Source organism: Vombatus ursinus, unplaced genomic scaffold, assembly GCF_900497805.2.
Source record: "Vombatus ursinus unplaced genomic scaffold, bare-nosed wombat genome assembly UNPS02014818.1, whole genome shotgun sequence".
In the NCBI taxonomy this organism is placed as follows: domain Eukaryota; kingdom Metazoa; phylum Chordata; class Mammalia; order Diprotodontia; family Vombatidae; genus Vombatus; species Vombatus ursinus.
The window spans coordinates 10,778,036-10,795,399 of NW_020954596.1; the positions used below are offsets into that span (position 1 = coordinate 10,778,036).

Sequence of the window (17,364 nt, forward strand, 5' to 3'; positions counted from 1 at the left end):
TGAACAAATTCAAATGTCAGAAGTTAACTACATAGTCCAAGAGATACTTTTTTCTTATAAATGAACTGAAACCTAACCTACCTGAACTTTTACCAATTGGGCCTTAGCCAAAGGTATGGTATGCTGGTAAAGCCTTAACAAAAGGCTCTCTCTTAAAAAAAAAAAAATTAAAAAAAGGACCTCCAGCATTTTAAAGTTTAATCAGCATTATTAGCATTTTCAAATCTAGACAATCAACAAACAAAACAATAAATAAAACCCCAATTTGTAATTGTTTGCTGATTTCTAGGGTGTTAAATGCTTGCACTGAAAATCAGCTCTTATAGAGAGGTTCAAATTGGCTCTGGTCCACATTTCCACATTACAGTCTTTCAAATATTTGAAGATGGCTAATCCTTCTCTTTTCTAAATTAACCATTTCAAGTGCCTTAAATTGCTCCTCTAATGACAAGATTCCCAGAGCCCTGACTACCCTGTTCATTCCCTTTGAGCATAGATTGTCAACATTCTTCTGGTGCTCAGAAGCAAACACAACAGGGATGATGTGTTCTGACTAGGATGGAGGACAAGGAGAATATTACTTCCTGTGGTCTGGACACTCTCCTTCTGTGAAGGCAGCCTAAGATGCTATCAGTGGCATTTTCTGAATTATAAATAACAGGCCAGCAAGAGGTGTATTCCTCAGAAGAAACCCCTTTATACCATTGAAATTGCGGATAAGTTTTGCTTCTTTTTCTCCATCATCATCTAATCCTTCGGCCTTCATTTTTTTCCAGTTGAGTTCATCCTTTTCTTGCATCTTCAGATCAACATTGAGCTCTGACATTTTTATAGGAGAAAAATGAAGCTGTGAAATGAGAACACAGAAAGATTTGATAACCAGCTGTAGTTTAACCAGGTATGCAATATGTTTGGCACTGCTGCTAAACTATGCTAGCTTGGGAGAAAATTGATAGTGGATGAAATTTTATAACAGATATTGAAAGGTTAGAAGAAAAATATGAATTTACTGTCATAGACAGTACAATTCAAAAGCATCTAGACACTGTAGTGACTGAAGCAAAACAAATATATAATAGAAAATAAAATCAGGATATTGGAAAGGGTGCAATCTGCACAACTCTCCTCACATCCTAAACTGACAGTGTCAGATAAGCTTACCCTCCAGGGAAGATCTCGAGACCCACCCCAAAGTGATGGCTATGTGGCTGTATTCAGAAGTAGGGGATTCAGATGGACAGTTTTTCTCCTAACATTTTCAAGGAGAATTTTTGGTATGGTATAATTCTGTTGACTTGCAGAAGGGAATTTAGTGGTTAATTTTCTAGGTCACTACTAACTATTCACATATATGCTGATATGGTTACTGTATCAGATAAATGTAGGAAGCAGGCTCTTTCTTGAATCTGAATCTAGAAATGAGGAAGAGGGGACACAGAGTGACAGTTCCTGATCAGTCAGTTAACTGGCATTTATTAAGCTCCTACTATGGACACAGTCCTACTGTGCTAAGCACTGTGGATGAAGAGAAAGGTAAGAGACAGTCCCTGCTCTCAGGGGAGTGACAACATGCAAACAGTTATGTACAAACAGGAGATCATCTCAGAGGAATGGCTCTCAGATGAAGGAGGCCTGGGAAAGGCTCCTGGGAAGGCTTCTGTTTACCCTCAAAATCAGCACCCTTCAAAGGGAGGGTGAACACTCTCTGTTCTAGGGCAAGCCTAGGATACAGCTCCCCTTTATTCACTTTCCTGGCTCTTCTCAGATAAGGATGAATTCCAGCTCTCCTCCACTGCTGATGAGGCAAATTCCCACACAGCAGGAAGTTGCTACCTCCCAGAAGACAAGAAGCCCATCCGGCACATCTCCGTCTTCCTGCTGCTGCTTAGTACAGTGCCTTGTACCTTGCACCTCGCAGGTGTTTACAGACACTCACAGAATGATGGCATGCAGGTGTTGTTTGGATGAGATGCACTGAAATGTGACAAGATTCATTTCTTCTCTAAAGGGACCACTGGCTTTGTATGTCCATGTGTGATCATAAGCATTTACTCAATGAATGAATGACGACACAATCGTGGAGCCTTGCCTTAGATTCTTCCTCTGGGGCTAAATCCAGAAGGGCACAGGCCCTGGAACCAGAGGATCTGCATTTGAATCCTGGCTTTGCTGCCTACTACCCTTGAGACCTTGGGCAAGTCACTGAAATTCCAGAAGGTCTCAGTTTCTTCATCTGTAAGATGAGGGTCTCAGACCACATGACCTCTGAGATACCTTCTAGTTCTAAATCTATGATTCTATGATATTTCTTTTCACTTTGGGGAAGAGAGTTATTATTCCCTCTCCTCAGGAAGTTACTAATCCAGTATTCTATACTTCACATGCCATTTTGGTCATTGTACTGACATTAAAAACATATACCCTTTTGTGTTGGTGCTCTGCTGTTCTCTCAAGTCATTCAAAGGTCACTTCTTAATACGGGGTTCTCAAAATGGTCTCTCACTGAAACACAATAAAACCAAAATCAGGGGCAAGGTGCAGGGAAAAGAGCTACCAACCTTGAATTCCAGCTTTGCTATTTACTTGTTATGCAAATCCCTCTGTTGGGCAAGCAAATCCTTCTCCACTTTTCCACTATCACAAATGATCAAGGTGAAAATTGGGGCATTGAGAGGTATTGTACAGGGCATACAACGTAGTGTAAAAAGTGCTGGATTGGAGGTGAAGACGACCTGGGTTCAAATCTTAGATCTACCTCTTATTACTATGTGACCCTCAGCAAGGCCTCTGTTTCCTTACCTGTAAACTGAGGGAGGATGGAAGAGATGGACTTCCAGGTCCCTTTCATATCTAAATCTATGATTCTATAATCTCCCTGGGCCTCAGTTTCTGAAAAAACAAGGGGGTGAAATAGATGATCTTTGAGTTCTAAATCCCACGAATCTATGAGCGTGGCAAATTAAAGAAATGCTACATTTCATTCATAAATCCATCAAATACTAAAATATTAGCTTATCAGTGTGGCTTGCATTTATTTTAATGACAAAGAGTTTGCAGGAGATCACCTGGTAGCTTTCAGGGATCCTCTCCATTGCTGGAGACCATGGAGCCTTCTCATCCAAAGGCTGCCTGAAGAGCAATATGGCATCTCCAGCACAGGTCGTCATTGTCTCCCTCCACTGCGAGAGACGACTTCTAGAACACCGGGCGCTGTCCTGGCCAGCTCCGTGGGCTTTGGAAGAGGCTCATGTAGCACAGCCACTGGCCAGTCTGCCTCTCGGTTCTTTTTTTGAGGAAGGAATGGCTCTTGTATCAAGGCAAATGCTCCAGCTCCTAGTGCAGCAACTTCTGTGAATGCTGAGTGGCACACATATATATATATATATATACACACACACACACACACACACACACACACACACACATATACACACACACACATATATATATATATAGATAAAGCTCATGGTAACAATGTGACATTATGTGCCCACGAATACATTTTGGGGACTGTCAGTCTAATCCTAAATCTGTGCTCTAAATAGACCAACGCGGATAGAGAAAACATTTTTGTTTTGTTTTTAATCAATAATTGAGATTTATCTTGGTTCCCTTTTGTTTGGAGCAACCAAAACTTCCTGTCTCTACTAAGAATTTTCCCTGGACGTGTCCACTCTGATTTTCCACATCCTGCTCCAACCGCAGAGGGATGTTCGCTAACGCCATCCACAGAGGGGCGTCCACTCACGCCTCTGCACACGCAGGGAAAGCTGATACCTGACTGAATCAACGCATGAATATTTATTGAGCATCTACAATGCAGAAAGCACAGCTATGCATTCTGAGGAATAAAAAGTGGCATAAGACACAATTCCCCGCTCTTAAGGTGTTTCAAATCTAGCTGGAGAGATAAAATATACACAGCTGAAAAACACTAACACCACAAAGCAGTAAATGAAAATAAGGATGCATTTCCTACTGCTAGAAGCAACTGTGTCGGGCATCCTTTCCAATGCTGATGACGGGTTCTTTCACTGCTTGACTGGAAGCCACTTCAAGAAGCCATTAGATCTCTTGGCCAGTTACTGTGAACAGCACCTACTCCACCCATCCTTGGTCAGCACTCACCAACATTTAAATCGTCAAGCTGAAATGATCCCAGTTAAAAGGCCAATTCATTCAGCTAGCCATAGACGTGTTTCAGTGCTTTCATGTCCTCTTGAGAGGGCCGTTAGGATTCGGTTCTCTTAAACTCCCATGTTCCAGAGGGGCTACACTTAAGTTCTTCTGGAAAGGAAGGAGCTGGTGGGCAAAATTGGCTCTTACCTTTTCTTACTAACTTACTAACCTCCTCCGACATACTTTGAGGCCTCACAGAAGTTACAAAAATGTTTTAAAGTTCAACTCCAATGTCAGTCCTTTCACATACCTTGTGAATTCCCAGTGTGTGCTGTACATTTCTCTAGTGCACTGGCCACGCGTTACGGGGCATGAGGCAAGGCTGCCTATGCATCTTCAGTAGCCTTCTACGCACCTGAGGCTTGCTCTCTGAACACAAGGATGATGTCTGTAAATAAACCTTCTATCCTCCCTGGTACTGCACCTAGTGCTGCTTTGTAGGTGCTAAGTAAAGGGTTGTTGTTGACTTAAAAAATCTACTTACGTTTATATGGCTTTTTAGGATTATGGAGTACTCTCACATCCATTGTTTCATTTAATACTCACAGGAACCCTATGAGGAGGCAGTGCAGGTATTATTATCTCCATTTTATAGACAGGAAAACTGAGGCTGAGGTGAAGTACCTCACTAAAGGTCACCGGGCTAGTTTAAGGCGTGATGCCAGGATGCAAACATCTGCCTCCAAATCTCATTCTATTAAATTGTACTGCACTGCTATTTCATGAGAAGTGCTAGACGAGTGCTCAAAGTCATCTGAGTTCAGTGGGGAAAGAGATTACCTGCAGATGGGATCTTCAGGAATGGTTTTTCTAGAGGAGGAAGAACTTGGGCTGGGCCTTAAAAGAGCAGGGTTTGTACAGCAGAGGGGCATCCTAGGCAGGAAAATGCAACACAGGCTTGGGAAACCGGGAGTGGGCCAAGCAGAATTCGACATAGCTGCCAAGTATGAAACCTTTCTGGTCCCTCAATTTATACTGTATAACAATTTTAAAATCTGACTTCAACTGATTTTCATTTTGGTTTGCAAAAGCCTTCAAACTGTGTTCCTTGACTGATAAGCAGACTTGCAATAATGAAGCCCAATTTATTTCAATTTCCTGTTCTCATCCTAATTCCCCATATACTGGAAAAAATACTGCTTTTATTATTATTATCATTATTATTAGTGTCTCTGTAATTAAATAACATCTTACCTGATGCCCTACACAAGTAATTTAGTTTTGTGAATCATGGAGATGAGAAGTGGAGCCTGCAGTCCATCGTCCAGGATGTGAAGTACACAGTGGGCAGCAGCCATGAAGCTGGCACACATTTACAAGAGCCATCCCCTAAGCTGGGGAGTGATTAAGCCTTTAACATTATCAACTATCTCCTAAAGCATCAAAAGCTCGTTGTAGGAGCTACACAGGACTTAAATGAACTCTGTCTAAGCTTTTTCCTGACAGGGTAATTGATGTCAGGGAACCATCAAGGGAAAAGGGGAGGACTTCACTCTTCCTTTGGAACATCAGGATCTTCCTTTTGAACATTTTGGAGTTAGAAGAGACCTTGGCTGCTATTAATCCGACCAAAAACCCAAAGAATGCCTTCTATACACATCTGACAAATGGTCATGTGGCAATAAGGGGGATCTCTCTGCCTCCAGGGACTGTCTATTTCACTCTTGGATAGCAGCTCTAAATGTTGGAAAGTCCTTCCTTATATCAAGCCTAAATTTGCCTCTTTGATAACTGCGGCTCCGTTTGGCCCCAAGGATTCAAAAAGAACAAGTCTGATCTCTTTCCCACATTACTTTCAAATCTGTGAAGACAACTATCATAGCGTCTCTAAGTCTTCTTCAGAACTAATCTTCTGCAGAGTTACCTCAGTTTCTGTCTAGATCGTTGTCTCCCTTTCAACCAACTACTCTGCTCCGGAGGTAGAATTATAGGTGCAAGTCTCAATACACAGATTCACTATCAGTTAAATGAAATGCTCCCTACTGCTTAAGTACTCAGGCTGATTCCAGCCTTCACCCAAGCAGAAACACAGCGAGACTTCCTGGAACACTCCACCTACTCCTTCTCAACCTGGTATTTCAGCTGCACTGTTTTCCCTGCTGGGCTAACACCCTCTACTTTTTCAACCTTATTTCATGCTGCTACTTCTGGCACTCTGTACTGCAGCCATACTGTATGCCTCATCTTTCCTTGACTTACTGCATTTGCATATATTATTTGCCACGTGTGAAATGGACTCACCCACAACGCCAGTCTGATTTCTTCTGAATACTTTCTGTTAGCTAGAAGGCCCGTGTACAAATCCCACCTCAACTACTTACTAGTTGTGGGATCACAAGCAAGCCACTAATCTCTCAGAGCCTTGGTTTCGTCATATTAAACAGGGATAACAACACTTGCACTACCTACCTCACAAAGATATAAGGAAAGCGCTTTACAAACCCTGAAGTGCTATGGGAATGAGTTATTCTTATTATTCAACCAATCTTCTATGACAATTTCTAGGCAGCCATCCTGGTTACCCTCCTCTCCACATGCTCCAGCTCTTCCATGTCCCTACTAAGCTGTGACACTCAGAACATGAAACACGTCAAACAGATCGGTCTGAGCAAGGCAAAGGACAGTGGCACTGTCATTTCCTGTATCCTAGAGGCTAGATTTCTTCTAATGTGGCATCACTTATAGAAATCAAAGAATTTTAGAGCTTTACACAATTCCAGCCCAATCTTTTCATTTTATATATCAAGAGTCTGAAGAGGTCAAGTGATTTGCCCAAGGTCATAGCATTAGTGGTGAAGCTGGAAATGGAACTTCTGGTTTCCAGCACCTGGAACAGTATTTTTTTCCATTATAGCATACTACCACTCATTTCTTAGATTTAAAAAAAAAAATGTAAACTTAACATTGCTCTTAAAATCTGATTGTTAGAGATGTTAAAGGTTAAAAATGACAAATATAGTTACCCTACTAGGCAAAGACATCACAAGAACTGCATTTTGTAACTAAGAGCATATTGGTAACACGAAAAAAGGATAAAGTTCCCAAATAGCTAAAATTTAACTGTACAGCACTCATCCATTTTTTAATCTCTTATTAATTAAAAGTTAAAATATGTTAAAAGTTAAAAGAACTAGTTAATATAAACTAGATATGTAAAAAGATTCTGTCAAACATTAAATATGAAGTAAAATAGCTGTAACTATCAGGATAAAGTAGTAAGAGAAAAACACACGAACTTTTTCTTTCCCCCAAAATCACTGTCAATAATTCTCTTTCCCTCTCAGGGTCTCAGTTTCAATCATCAAATTCAACCGGGGTATCTTTCTAAGGTCTCTTTAAATTCCAGATGTTACAATGCTATAAGTGTATTAGTACAGTTCCAAAACACAATTTAATTCCATGGGGAGAGGGGAACCGCCTTCCTATGGATTTATAATTCTGGATGCAATATATATTTTCTTTACTATAGAATGATTATGATGATGATGATAATATCTAGAATTTATATAGCACTTTAAGGTTTGTGAAGTGCTTTATAAATATTATCTCATTTGATCCTCAAAACAATCATGGGAGGTAAGTGCTATTATCCCCATTTTATGGATGAGGAAACTGAGGTAGAGCTACATTAAGTGATTTGCCCTCAGGTACACAGCTGGTAAGCATCTGAGGTAGAGAGTTGAACTCGCCTTCCTATTCCCAGATCCAGTGCTCTATCCACTGTGCCACCCAGCTTGATATGGTTCAGATGTTACACTGAGCACTGTCTTAGCACCCACTTTACACTCTTCTCTCTTGTCCACTACCACAGTCACAGTACTGCTGAATCCGAGAGTGGGAAGGGCATCCGAAATGGCATCTATTCTTCAAATAGATGAGCCACGCTGAGTACAAGTGACATGCATTGTCACTAATTGGGAGGTGAGTGGAAAGGCACAGCACTGGGGATTAGGAAACCTAGGGTCTGGTCCTAGTTCCATCTTCACATTGCTGTGTGACCTGAGGCAAGCCATTGAACCTCTCTGGATCTCATGTATCACACGTGGAGAATCAGATGACCTTGAAGTTTTTTCCAGCTCTAACATTTTACGGTTCTATAATTATAAATTAAAAATTAAAATTACAAGAATGGAAAAGAGCCTTTCCCTTGGGCAACCCAAGAGGTGCTTACAGTTCATCAAAAAAGATGCTTAGTGCTTTTGACCTTAGGTTCTCACAAAGGCTCTACAACTCCTTCTAGTTCTGAAGCTAATGAAAAATGCTACAAGATGCCACCTCTTCCATGAAGCCTTCCTGGATTCTCAGGTCAGCACCCTTCCCTTTCTAACCTTATACTGTATTCTGCTGGCACTTTTCTAATGCCCTTATCCAGGGCAGGTAAGCCAAACCAGGTGAAGCTGCAAGACACCCTGGGTGAGGAAAGAGGAGACAGCATGTGCTAAGCCAGGTAAACCACCTCTCCTCATACCCAAGCGGAGATAGCCCAAGAACCTGATCCCCACAGCCCTGGCAGAAGCAGTGAAGTGTTCTCACAGCTGCTTCTGCAGGAGCTGCAGCCCAATTCCTCAGTAGCCACAGAGTAAAAGGAAAGTCTCCCACCAGTCCTTATAATTATCAAATGGTCCAAAATCAGAAATGGGTATGATTTACCAGTGGAAATGAAATAAAAGAGAACGGATTCCCATGTACCTTGCTGCTGCATCCTAAGGACTCTGGGAACTTTCCATTTGACTTGCAGCTCAAAATTCCTATCCATGTTCTTTCCCCCCATTAAAATGGGAGCACCCTGAGAGCAGAGGCTGACTCTGCTTTTCCGTCTGAATCCAGTGTTTAAGCACATATCAAGTGCTTAACAAATGCTTTCTCATTTATTCAGAACACAGCAAATTACAGTTACCTGTATTTGTGTCTCATCCCTTTGCAAGGCTATAAACTTGCAGCCAGGAATTTCATCTCACTTACACTTTTGTATCTTCCCCTTTACCAAGCCCAGCACTGGAATGAAGGCTAATAAAGACTGCTGAATGCTGCATCAGACCCTCTGAGGTTCTTTTTAATGATCTTCTTAATTTGAGTAACTGGTCACAGCTGCCTGTGCATCACTCTTCAAATTTAATACTGAAGTTTTGTGTCTAATTTTCTGACTCAGGCTTATTTTCATTATTTGACCATTTAGTTTAGATTTTTCAACTGTGAGATGGGAATATAATGACATCCCACACAAAAGAAATGAATCAACATATGACTGAGTCAACAAATTACGGTTCCAGAAATGCTTAATAAACAGCATTCTGAGGGCAATCTCAACTGCTTTGGGGAGCTTTATGCTCAGCAAAAGAAAAACTATACTCTTCACAATTTTATGTGGAGAGTTTCAAGTATGCCTTCCAATGTCATGTTGTCCTTTGACATTTTTAATGAGCTCCATTAAGAAATTAGAAACTATCAATGAGCCTTTGTGCTTCCCCGGGCCCCACGGCCTGTAGACAAGGGTAAGAGCCAGGGCATTTCTTAGCGGGTCTTGTTGCATTGCTGCTCTTATGTTAGGCTGCCAGACGTTATTGAAAAATCTATTTTAAGTCACTTAAGGAGAATAAATAAATCGGCAAAATTACAAATACATGAACAGAACCTATGTAAGGGTGCTATAGGAGACGTTTGAATAGCATAACTAAAGCTTTGGCTTGGCGTTACTTCCTGGGCCCTAGCCTCAAGTCTGCCCCACTCCAGCTGCATGACTACAGTCAAATAATTCCTATCTTTGAGCATCCTTGCTCTCCCCTTTGTAAAGCAGAGTCCACCTCACCGGGTTTTCAGTGGAAAGGGCTTTGTAAGCCATAAAGCACTACAGAAATATGACAAATCATCATGACTATTCTTCCCTACACTGCTGAATCACCAGCTCTAAAGCCCAATGATGATGAGGCTTGCAACACATATTCCTGAGCAAAAGCCACTAATTTAAGTTATCTGAAATCCTTTTTGTAAATCAGGAACTTTCCCTTCCCCCAAATGCTGCAAAGAATTATTTGTGAAAACCATGATTTACGAACCCATGATGGCATTCTGTAGTAGTGCCAATTAAAACCTCAAATAATTCCTGGCCTAGTCCCATAAAATGAAAAGTCATTTTAAATGCATCTGTATTGCATTCATCCTTCTGGTACTTAAGTACCAGGACAAGAACCGAATTATTCCACGAAGGTAGCAAAAAGGAAGGAAAGATCTAAATTGCAAGTCCATTAGTCCCTTCATGCCCCCAACACTTAAACTATGTGTATTATTACTGTATGATGCAGATAGATGTAAAACTTTGTAAAATTGCTCTGCAAAATTTTGTTACTTTTTACATGTGATTATCCTGATTTTATGAGTAGTTTCTTCAACCAGACTGTAAACTCAAGATGACCCTGTCATCTTCTTATACACCCACCCACGATGCTAAGTAGAGGGCTAGGCACACAAATCTGTTGTGGTTGTTCAGTTGTGTCTGAATCTTTGTGACCCCATGGACCACAGCACAACAAGCCCTTCTATCCTGCACTATCTCCCAAAGTCTGGCCAAATTCACATTTGCTGTTTCCATGACACTATCCATCTCATCCTCTGCCCTCCCCTTTTCCTTCTACCTTCAATCTTTCCCAACTTCAGGATCTTTTCTAAGTCTCATCTTCTCATTATGTAGCCAAAGTATTTGGCATTCAATCAATATATGTTTAATGAATAATACCTGTATGTAACAGGTATTCAGTACATGTGGCTGGTTGCTAACTCCATTCAATTCAACTCCTCTGGAAGGAGAGACCTCAGCTCCATACTGCAATGTGTTTTGTAAATGTGTTATGATAAATCCAAAGGCCTTCCCACAAACAGTAAAAATATAGAAAGGCCTTAATAAATTGTTGCTGAATGAATGCAAGAATGAACCAAGGAACACTGGCCCTGAGTACCATGAATTATTACTGTTAATACTTTCAACGTGTCCAACACTAAGCTAGGTGCTGTGATGTCTCAGTGTGGGTACTCCTTCTACCCTGACAGACTGCAGCACCTCAAGCACCACCCTCTCCTGAAGCCTTGCAGCTGTCAGTGTCCTCCTCTCAAGCTACCTTGTGTGGAGCTATTTTGTATTTCTTTGTATGTGTTTTCTTTAAATTGATTCTGTGTGCCTTTATGTGCCTCCTTGCCTCCCTCTGGAATCTGAACTCCTCCATATATTGAAGGTATTAGCATCCCCAGGGTTTATATCACAGTGCATGGCATACAGTAGGCCCTCAGCAGATACTTGTTGATTGACTGACAGATGGATTTAGAAGCATCTGTGGCTAAACTATTTCCTCATCTGAACCTTCTGATGACGAACTTTTTCTGAACTTTAAAGAAGCTGTTCCTAAGAAGACGGACACAGTATTGACCATCAGCCATAAAGCCAAAGGCTTTTCAGCATGGCAGGCCTGCCCTTGAGAACCCCAGTACCAGTATTTCGGTCTGCTCTGCCCAGCACTATTTAGGGCATGTGATGGATAGAAAAGCAGAATACGGCATAGCTGCTGGCTCCAAGTGCCTTATCATTTCATCTAAGTCAAAAGACACATGCAGTCATGGCATGGCAAACTGCCACAGTAGTTAAGAAAGCAAGAAATCAATGTAGTCTTAGTTGGCTTCATGAAAGAGGTGGTGTTTAAATGGGCCTAAAGAAGAGAGAAGCTGGGTAAATGAATAACAGCCAGAACTGGAGTTTATATAGTGTTGTAAAGTTTGCAAAGCGCTTTACATCTGTGATCTCATTTGAGCCCCAAAACCATCCCAGTAAGAATATGGGGAGGCATTACAGGGATAGCAATGAAAAGCTCACTGGCCTAGGAATCAGGAAAGGTGTGCCTACTGCAGCTGTCACCTGGTCTTTGTTTTTCTCAGCTAGAAAATGAGGGGATTAGAATGGAGGATGTCTAAGGTCCCTTCCAGCTCTTACATTCTATGATTTCTTTCCATCTTTCATCTGGGGAGCATGAGGTAAGACACGACTGTAAAGCCTTGAATCTTTGACTGTAGAGCTGGGATTTGAGGTAATCATTACCTCAAATAATCATTACCTCCACACGAGTGAGAGAGGTCACCTTACTGTGCCCCAAATCTGTCTTGTTTATTCACAGATGACAAGTAAAGTAAGTGCAGCCCAGAGGGTCCAAGTGTGTTGAGCACAAGGTCCCAAAGGTAGGATTCCACCTTAATTCTCAAGGTTTCCCTCTAACTGGCACAGCCTTCCCACTTAGCTCTGCCTATTACAGGTCCTATCTACCTTTCAAGGACCAACTAGAATCCATCCCTGCAGCTCACACTCCCTCCTCTGAACTCCTATAGTCCAAACACAGAACCTCATACAGTGTGACAATGAACTCTTAAGAGTTTTCTCTAACTCTATTTATGTGGTTCTCCCTCCCCCACATCCCTGGAACACTTGGCACACTGCTGGATCCATGACAAGTCCAGGAGAAAGAGCATTCAGCCTGGGGTCAGGAGCCCTGGGTTACATCCAGCCCCAGCTCTGCGCTTCTGTGCCAGCTGTGTGTGACCTTCAGAAATCATGTCTGTATGCCCCTTTCCTATCTACAAAAGGGTGGCAACACCTGCTCACTACCCTAAAGGGGTATATAGATAAGAGCTCATCATTACTAATTTAACTGCTTTCGTACCTCTGACTGCATTTGATCCAAAGGTTTCTTTACAGTTAAGATTCTTCTCCAGACATCAAAACACAGTAGTTTTGACCTCTCTGAGCCTTACTTTTCTCACTGGTAAAAGGGGAATAATAATCTTTGCAATGCCAGCCTCACCAGAGAGCCTGTGACAAGCAGCAAGATCTAGAACAATGGAGAGCTGCTATTGTTTGAATGGAATGGGGGGCCCTGGGAAGGTCCTCCTCGCTTTTACTAGACTCTGGTAACTAGAGGCTTTCAAGAGGAAGCTGATGATGACCTGTCAGGCCCTGTGATGGTAGAAGAGGTCCTTAGCCAGGTAAAGAGTGTACCAGGTAGCCTCTGGAATCCCTTTCACCTCTGAGATCCTGTGATTTTCCACATTTAATTAATCGTATCTCAGTCCCACATCAATACAAGTTCAAACTTTCGATCTTTACTCTCTGTTGCTTTCTCTCTCCTATTTACAACAAAGTCCATCACTTATAAACTCCACAAACTGGGCTCTGTGCTGTTCCTCTTCCTCAAAGCATCCTGGGCTCTTTCACTGAGAAGCCCTAAATCTGCAACCAGCTCTGCCAGCAACAGGCTGTATGACCTTAGGAAAGTCACTTGCCCCCTAAGAGCCTCAGTTCACAACATCTCTAAAATAAGGCAGCTGGGCTAGCTAGTGACTAGAGCCCTACCAGTTCTGACATCCTGGAATTCTTTTGTGTTTAGGTGAGGCGTGGTCCTGGATGGCACCTACAGAAAGTCACAATACACGAGGAGTACACAAGAGAGGCACAAAACAAGGACCAGAACACCAGAAGGTCAAGGAAGGGAGTGGAAAGGCTTTCTGGAGGAAGGGATGGTATACTACAGTGGCAGCAGTGGCAACAGAGGAACGGGCCAGTTGATCACAGGGATGTAATCAATAAGATTTAATTGTAGATGGGACATGAGGGAGAAGAAGGAGTCAAAGACAGTTCCAAAGTTTTGACATGGGAAACTGGATAAAATGGTGGTTTTACAGAGAAAACATTAAAGTCCGAACTGAGGAGCAGCTTTAAAGAAAAAGATAAGAAGTTTGGTTTGGGCTGTGCTGAATTTGAGGTCCTGGTGGAACATTCAGGTAGAGGTATCTGTCCTGGGGGCAGGTGAAGATGCAGTTTAGGGGCTCAGAAAGATTCCTGACTAGAGACAGATCTAAGAGGGATTAACATTGTCAGGAGAGAATGAACAGAGCACAGATAAGAGTGCCTAAGGTAGACCTTCAGGAAACACAGATGTCCACTGGCTGGGAAGAGAACAGGAGCCATCAATGGAGGGGAGAAGTAGCCAATGAAGAGGCAGGGGAAAACTTGATGAATGTGATGTTTCTGAAGTGGAGATCAAAAAGTGGTCAACAAGTGTCAAAAGCCGAAATGAGACTGAGGTCATGGAATGAAAAAAGGGCTACTTGCATTTGATGGGTTTATGTCCTGGAGCTAAGATGGGGAAGAAACTCAGGGAGAGAGAGGCCAAATAATTCACCTGAAGATAGTCACTGAGATACATGGTTAGCTGGTGATAAGTTGTTTAATTACTGGCTCTTCCTAGGCTTCTGCTTCACACTAGCACTCAGCGCGGTGCCTGGCACACAGTAGGTGCTTAATAAATGTTTAGTGACTCACTTACTGACACCTACAGCAGAAAGACTAGAGAGTCAGAAGACCTAGGGTTCTGTGGCCCCTTGTTGTGAGAAGTTTGGATTCTATCAAAGGGCTGCACTTGAGGGCCTAGAGGGCCACATGTGGCCTCGAGGTCCAGGTTCCCCACCCCTGACCTAGGCTAAAAGCCCTGCCTTTGTCAAGCACCAGCTGTGTGGCCTCCCGCAAAGTCATTTCACTTCTCTGAGACAATTTCCACTTCTGCAAAATGAGGGAGTTGGGTTGGATGACCTTTAAGGACCCCTCCAGTCCTAAATACTTTTGAGCCTTGGACTAGGGTTTGAGTCCTGTCTTTGCTATTGTCTGTGTGATCTTGGGCAACTAATTTTCCCTCTCCGAGCCTCAGTTTCCTACTCTGTAAAATGAGTGACTAGATCTCTTGAGGTGCTGCTCTGGCGCTAAATCTTATGAGCCCTGAACTGGGTTCAATTGAGGCTGTGCTACTGCCTGGATACCCCGGGCAAGTCACGCCCCTCCACCCTGGAGCCTCAGTTTCCTTCTCTGTGGAATGAAGCCCTTAGAGCTCCTCCAGCTCCGGATCCTACGAGCCCCGGCCAGGGTTCAGGTGCGGGCTCGGCTCCCCGCTGTGTGACCCCGGGCTGGTCCCTTGCCTTCTCTATGCCCCGGGATGTTACGGAGTCGGTTATCTCAGGCCCCGGTGCCCGGGCCGCTTCGGACGGTGCCAGGCACACAGCGGGCGCTTAATAAGTGCTTACACATCGACCGACTCACCCGCTTCGCCTTCTCCCAGAGCTGGTTCAGCTTCTCCATCCGGAACTCGGTCCCGGGCTCGCGTTTCGGGGGAGCCCCGGGCTCATTCTTCTCCCTCGAGTACTTGCCCCCGTGCGCCCAGCTCCTCGAGGGCGCCCACAGCAAGCCCAGCCCCAGGACCAGCAGCAGCCTCAGGGGCAACTTCCCACCCAAGGCCGGTCCCCTACACCTCCGCGCCGCCGCCATTTTCCTTCCCCCCAAGTCCACGCTCCGTTCCAGGAACCGCCAAGGCATGACCCCTGGGGCGCCCGTGCGCGCGCAGCCCTCTGGGACTGGTAGTCCAATGAACGTCACCAAGAGAAAGGAAGGCCGCCTGGGAACTACAGAACCCAAGATGCCGAGCGGAATAGCGTCCTCCACTCCCTCGAGCCAGGTTGGTTGCCTAGGCGACTGAAGCATCAGCTAGCGAGGGGCGGGACGCCAAGGCTGAAGTAGCTATGGTAACCACTGTGGGGGTGGAGCTACAAATAGGTGCTTGACCATTCATTGCGGGAAGAAGCTTGTGGTTATTTGTTGCTGTTTTATAGGAGAATCTGTGGATGAACCACGCCTCCAGCCCATTCTTCAGAGCTCTCACTTCATATTACTGGTAAGAGTGACCTGTAGGGGGCATATTGATCATGCCCCTCCGTGTGGGCAGAAGGGAAATTTAAAAACTTCTCTTGTCTTTAGTTCTAAAGTTTTCAAAGTACTTTCCTCTCAATAATTTTGTGAGGTCATAATAATATGAGTAGCTGTCCTTTCACGGAGGACAGTTCCTACCTAAACTTGTGTGCAAGTTTATGCATTGAGCAGGAAAAGAGATAGACCTGGTCCTGTGTGACCTTGGGCAACTAATTTTCCCTCTCTGAGCCTCAGTTTCCTGCTCTGTAAAATGAGTGACTAGACCTCTTGAGGTCCTGGTCTGGGGCTAAATCTTAGAAGCCCTGAACTGGGTTCAACTGAGGCTATGCTACTGCCAGGGATACCCCAGGCAAGTCACACCCCTCCACCCTTGGGCCTCAGTTTCTTTTTCTGTAAAATGAAGGACTAGAGAATCTCTAAGGGCTCCTCCAGCTCCAGATCCTATAAGCCCTGGCCAGGGTTCAAGTGCGGGTCAGAGGAAGGGATGTCAGATGGTCAGTATCCTTGAGATACTAAAAAAATAGGAAAGGAGGCTTCCATTATGTTGAGTGTATACTTTCTGGAGAATTTATAAGTGGCAAAATGGGAGGCAATTAGAGGCCATGCGTGTGTTGTAATCTATAATGGACAATGGATTCACCAAGGGTTTATCTGGTTTCATCTTTATAGATATTATCTCATTTGGTCCTCACATAAGGCTATGAGGTATAGTTACAATTATTCTTGTTTTACAGGTGGCAACTGGGGCAATGAGAAGTGGAAATGACAAGGTTTGGGGTAGAGGTTGGGGGTGCTGGGATGCCGAGAATGCCAAGGCATGATTATCTGGAAGGAATTCACACACTCAAGCCGTCTTTCAGTCGAGAGCTAGTTTATTCAAATGCCAATAGGAGCAGGCGAAGTTCCTTTTTGAGGAACTTGTACCCTAATGGAAGTGAATCTAGAGCTTATATAGAAAAGGGGCAGGGGAAGCGAATGCCAGGGATGCTAATTAGGTAATCCAAGGGTCCAGGTGTCTTTGGGAGCTATGGATGGGAAAGTGTAAGAAGAATACCAGACATTGAGGGAGTTGTCAGAGGCATGGACCTTGGGGAATCTGGTGGGAGGAAGAGTCCTTGTGCCAGCCAGGGACAAAAATCCTTTGACCAGGCACCCTTCTGTCTGTTCTGGTAAGGAAATTACAGAGTTAGGCCTGCAGCAAGGGAAACTTTTCTCACAGGGGAGGCAGGGCTGGGCTGTATTACTTTCAGAGACATGGTTTTAGGGCTTTTTGAGGTCCAGGTCCCACCACCCCATCAAAATGACCTGTTACAAATAGTAAGACATAAAAAACACATCCGTTAATATCACTACTGATTTCATCAAAAAGTCATTAAGTACTGGGAAGCAGTTAAGCTCACAGT

At 43.5% G+C, this 17,364-nt stretch overlaps 1 protein-coding gene across 1 annotated transcript in view; it reads right to left on the reverse strand.

The window, feature by feature from the left end:
* LRPAP1 (LDL receptor related protein associated protein 1) overlaps positions 1 to 15,573 on the reverse strand; it is a 49,186-nt gene extending 33,613 nt beyond the window's left edge. The window contains exons 1-2 of the mRNA XM_027836617.1: positions 15,299 to 15,573; positions 703 to 847 (exon numbers count right to left, since the gene is read on the reverse strand). Coding sequence (XP_027692418.1) covers positions 703 to 847; positions 15,299 to 15,571 — 418 coding nt within the window. The 5' untranslated portion in view covers positions 15,572 to 15,573. The remainder of the gene's footprint in view (positions 1 to 702; positions 848 to 15,298) is intronic.
* Between the last annotated feature and the right edge of the window lie 1,791 nt (positions 15,574 to 17,364).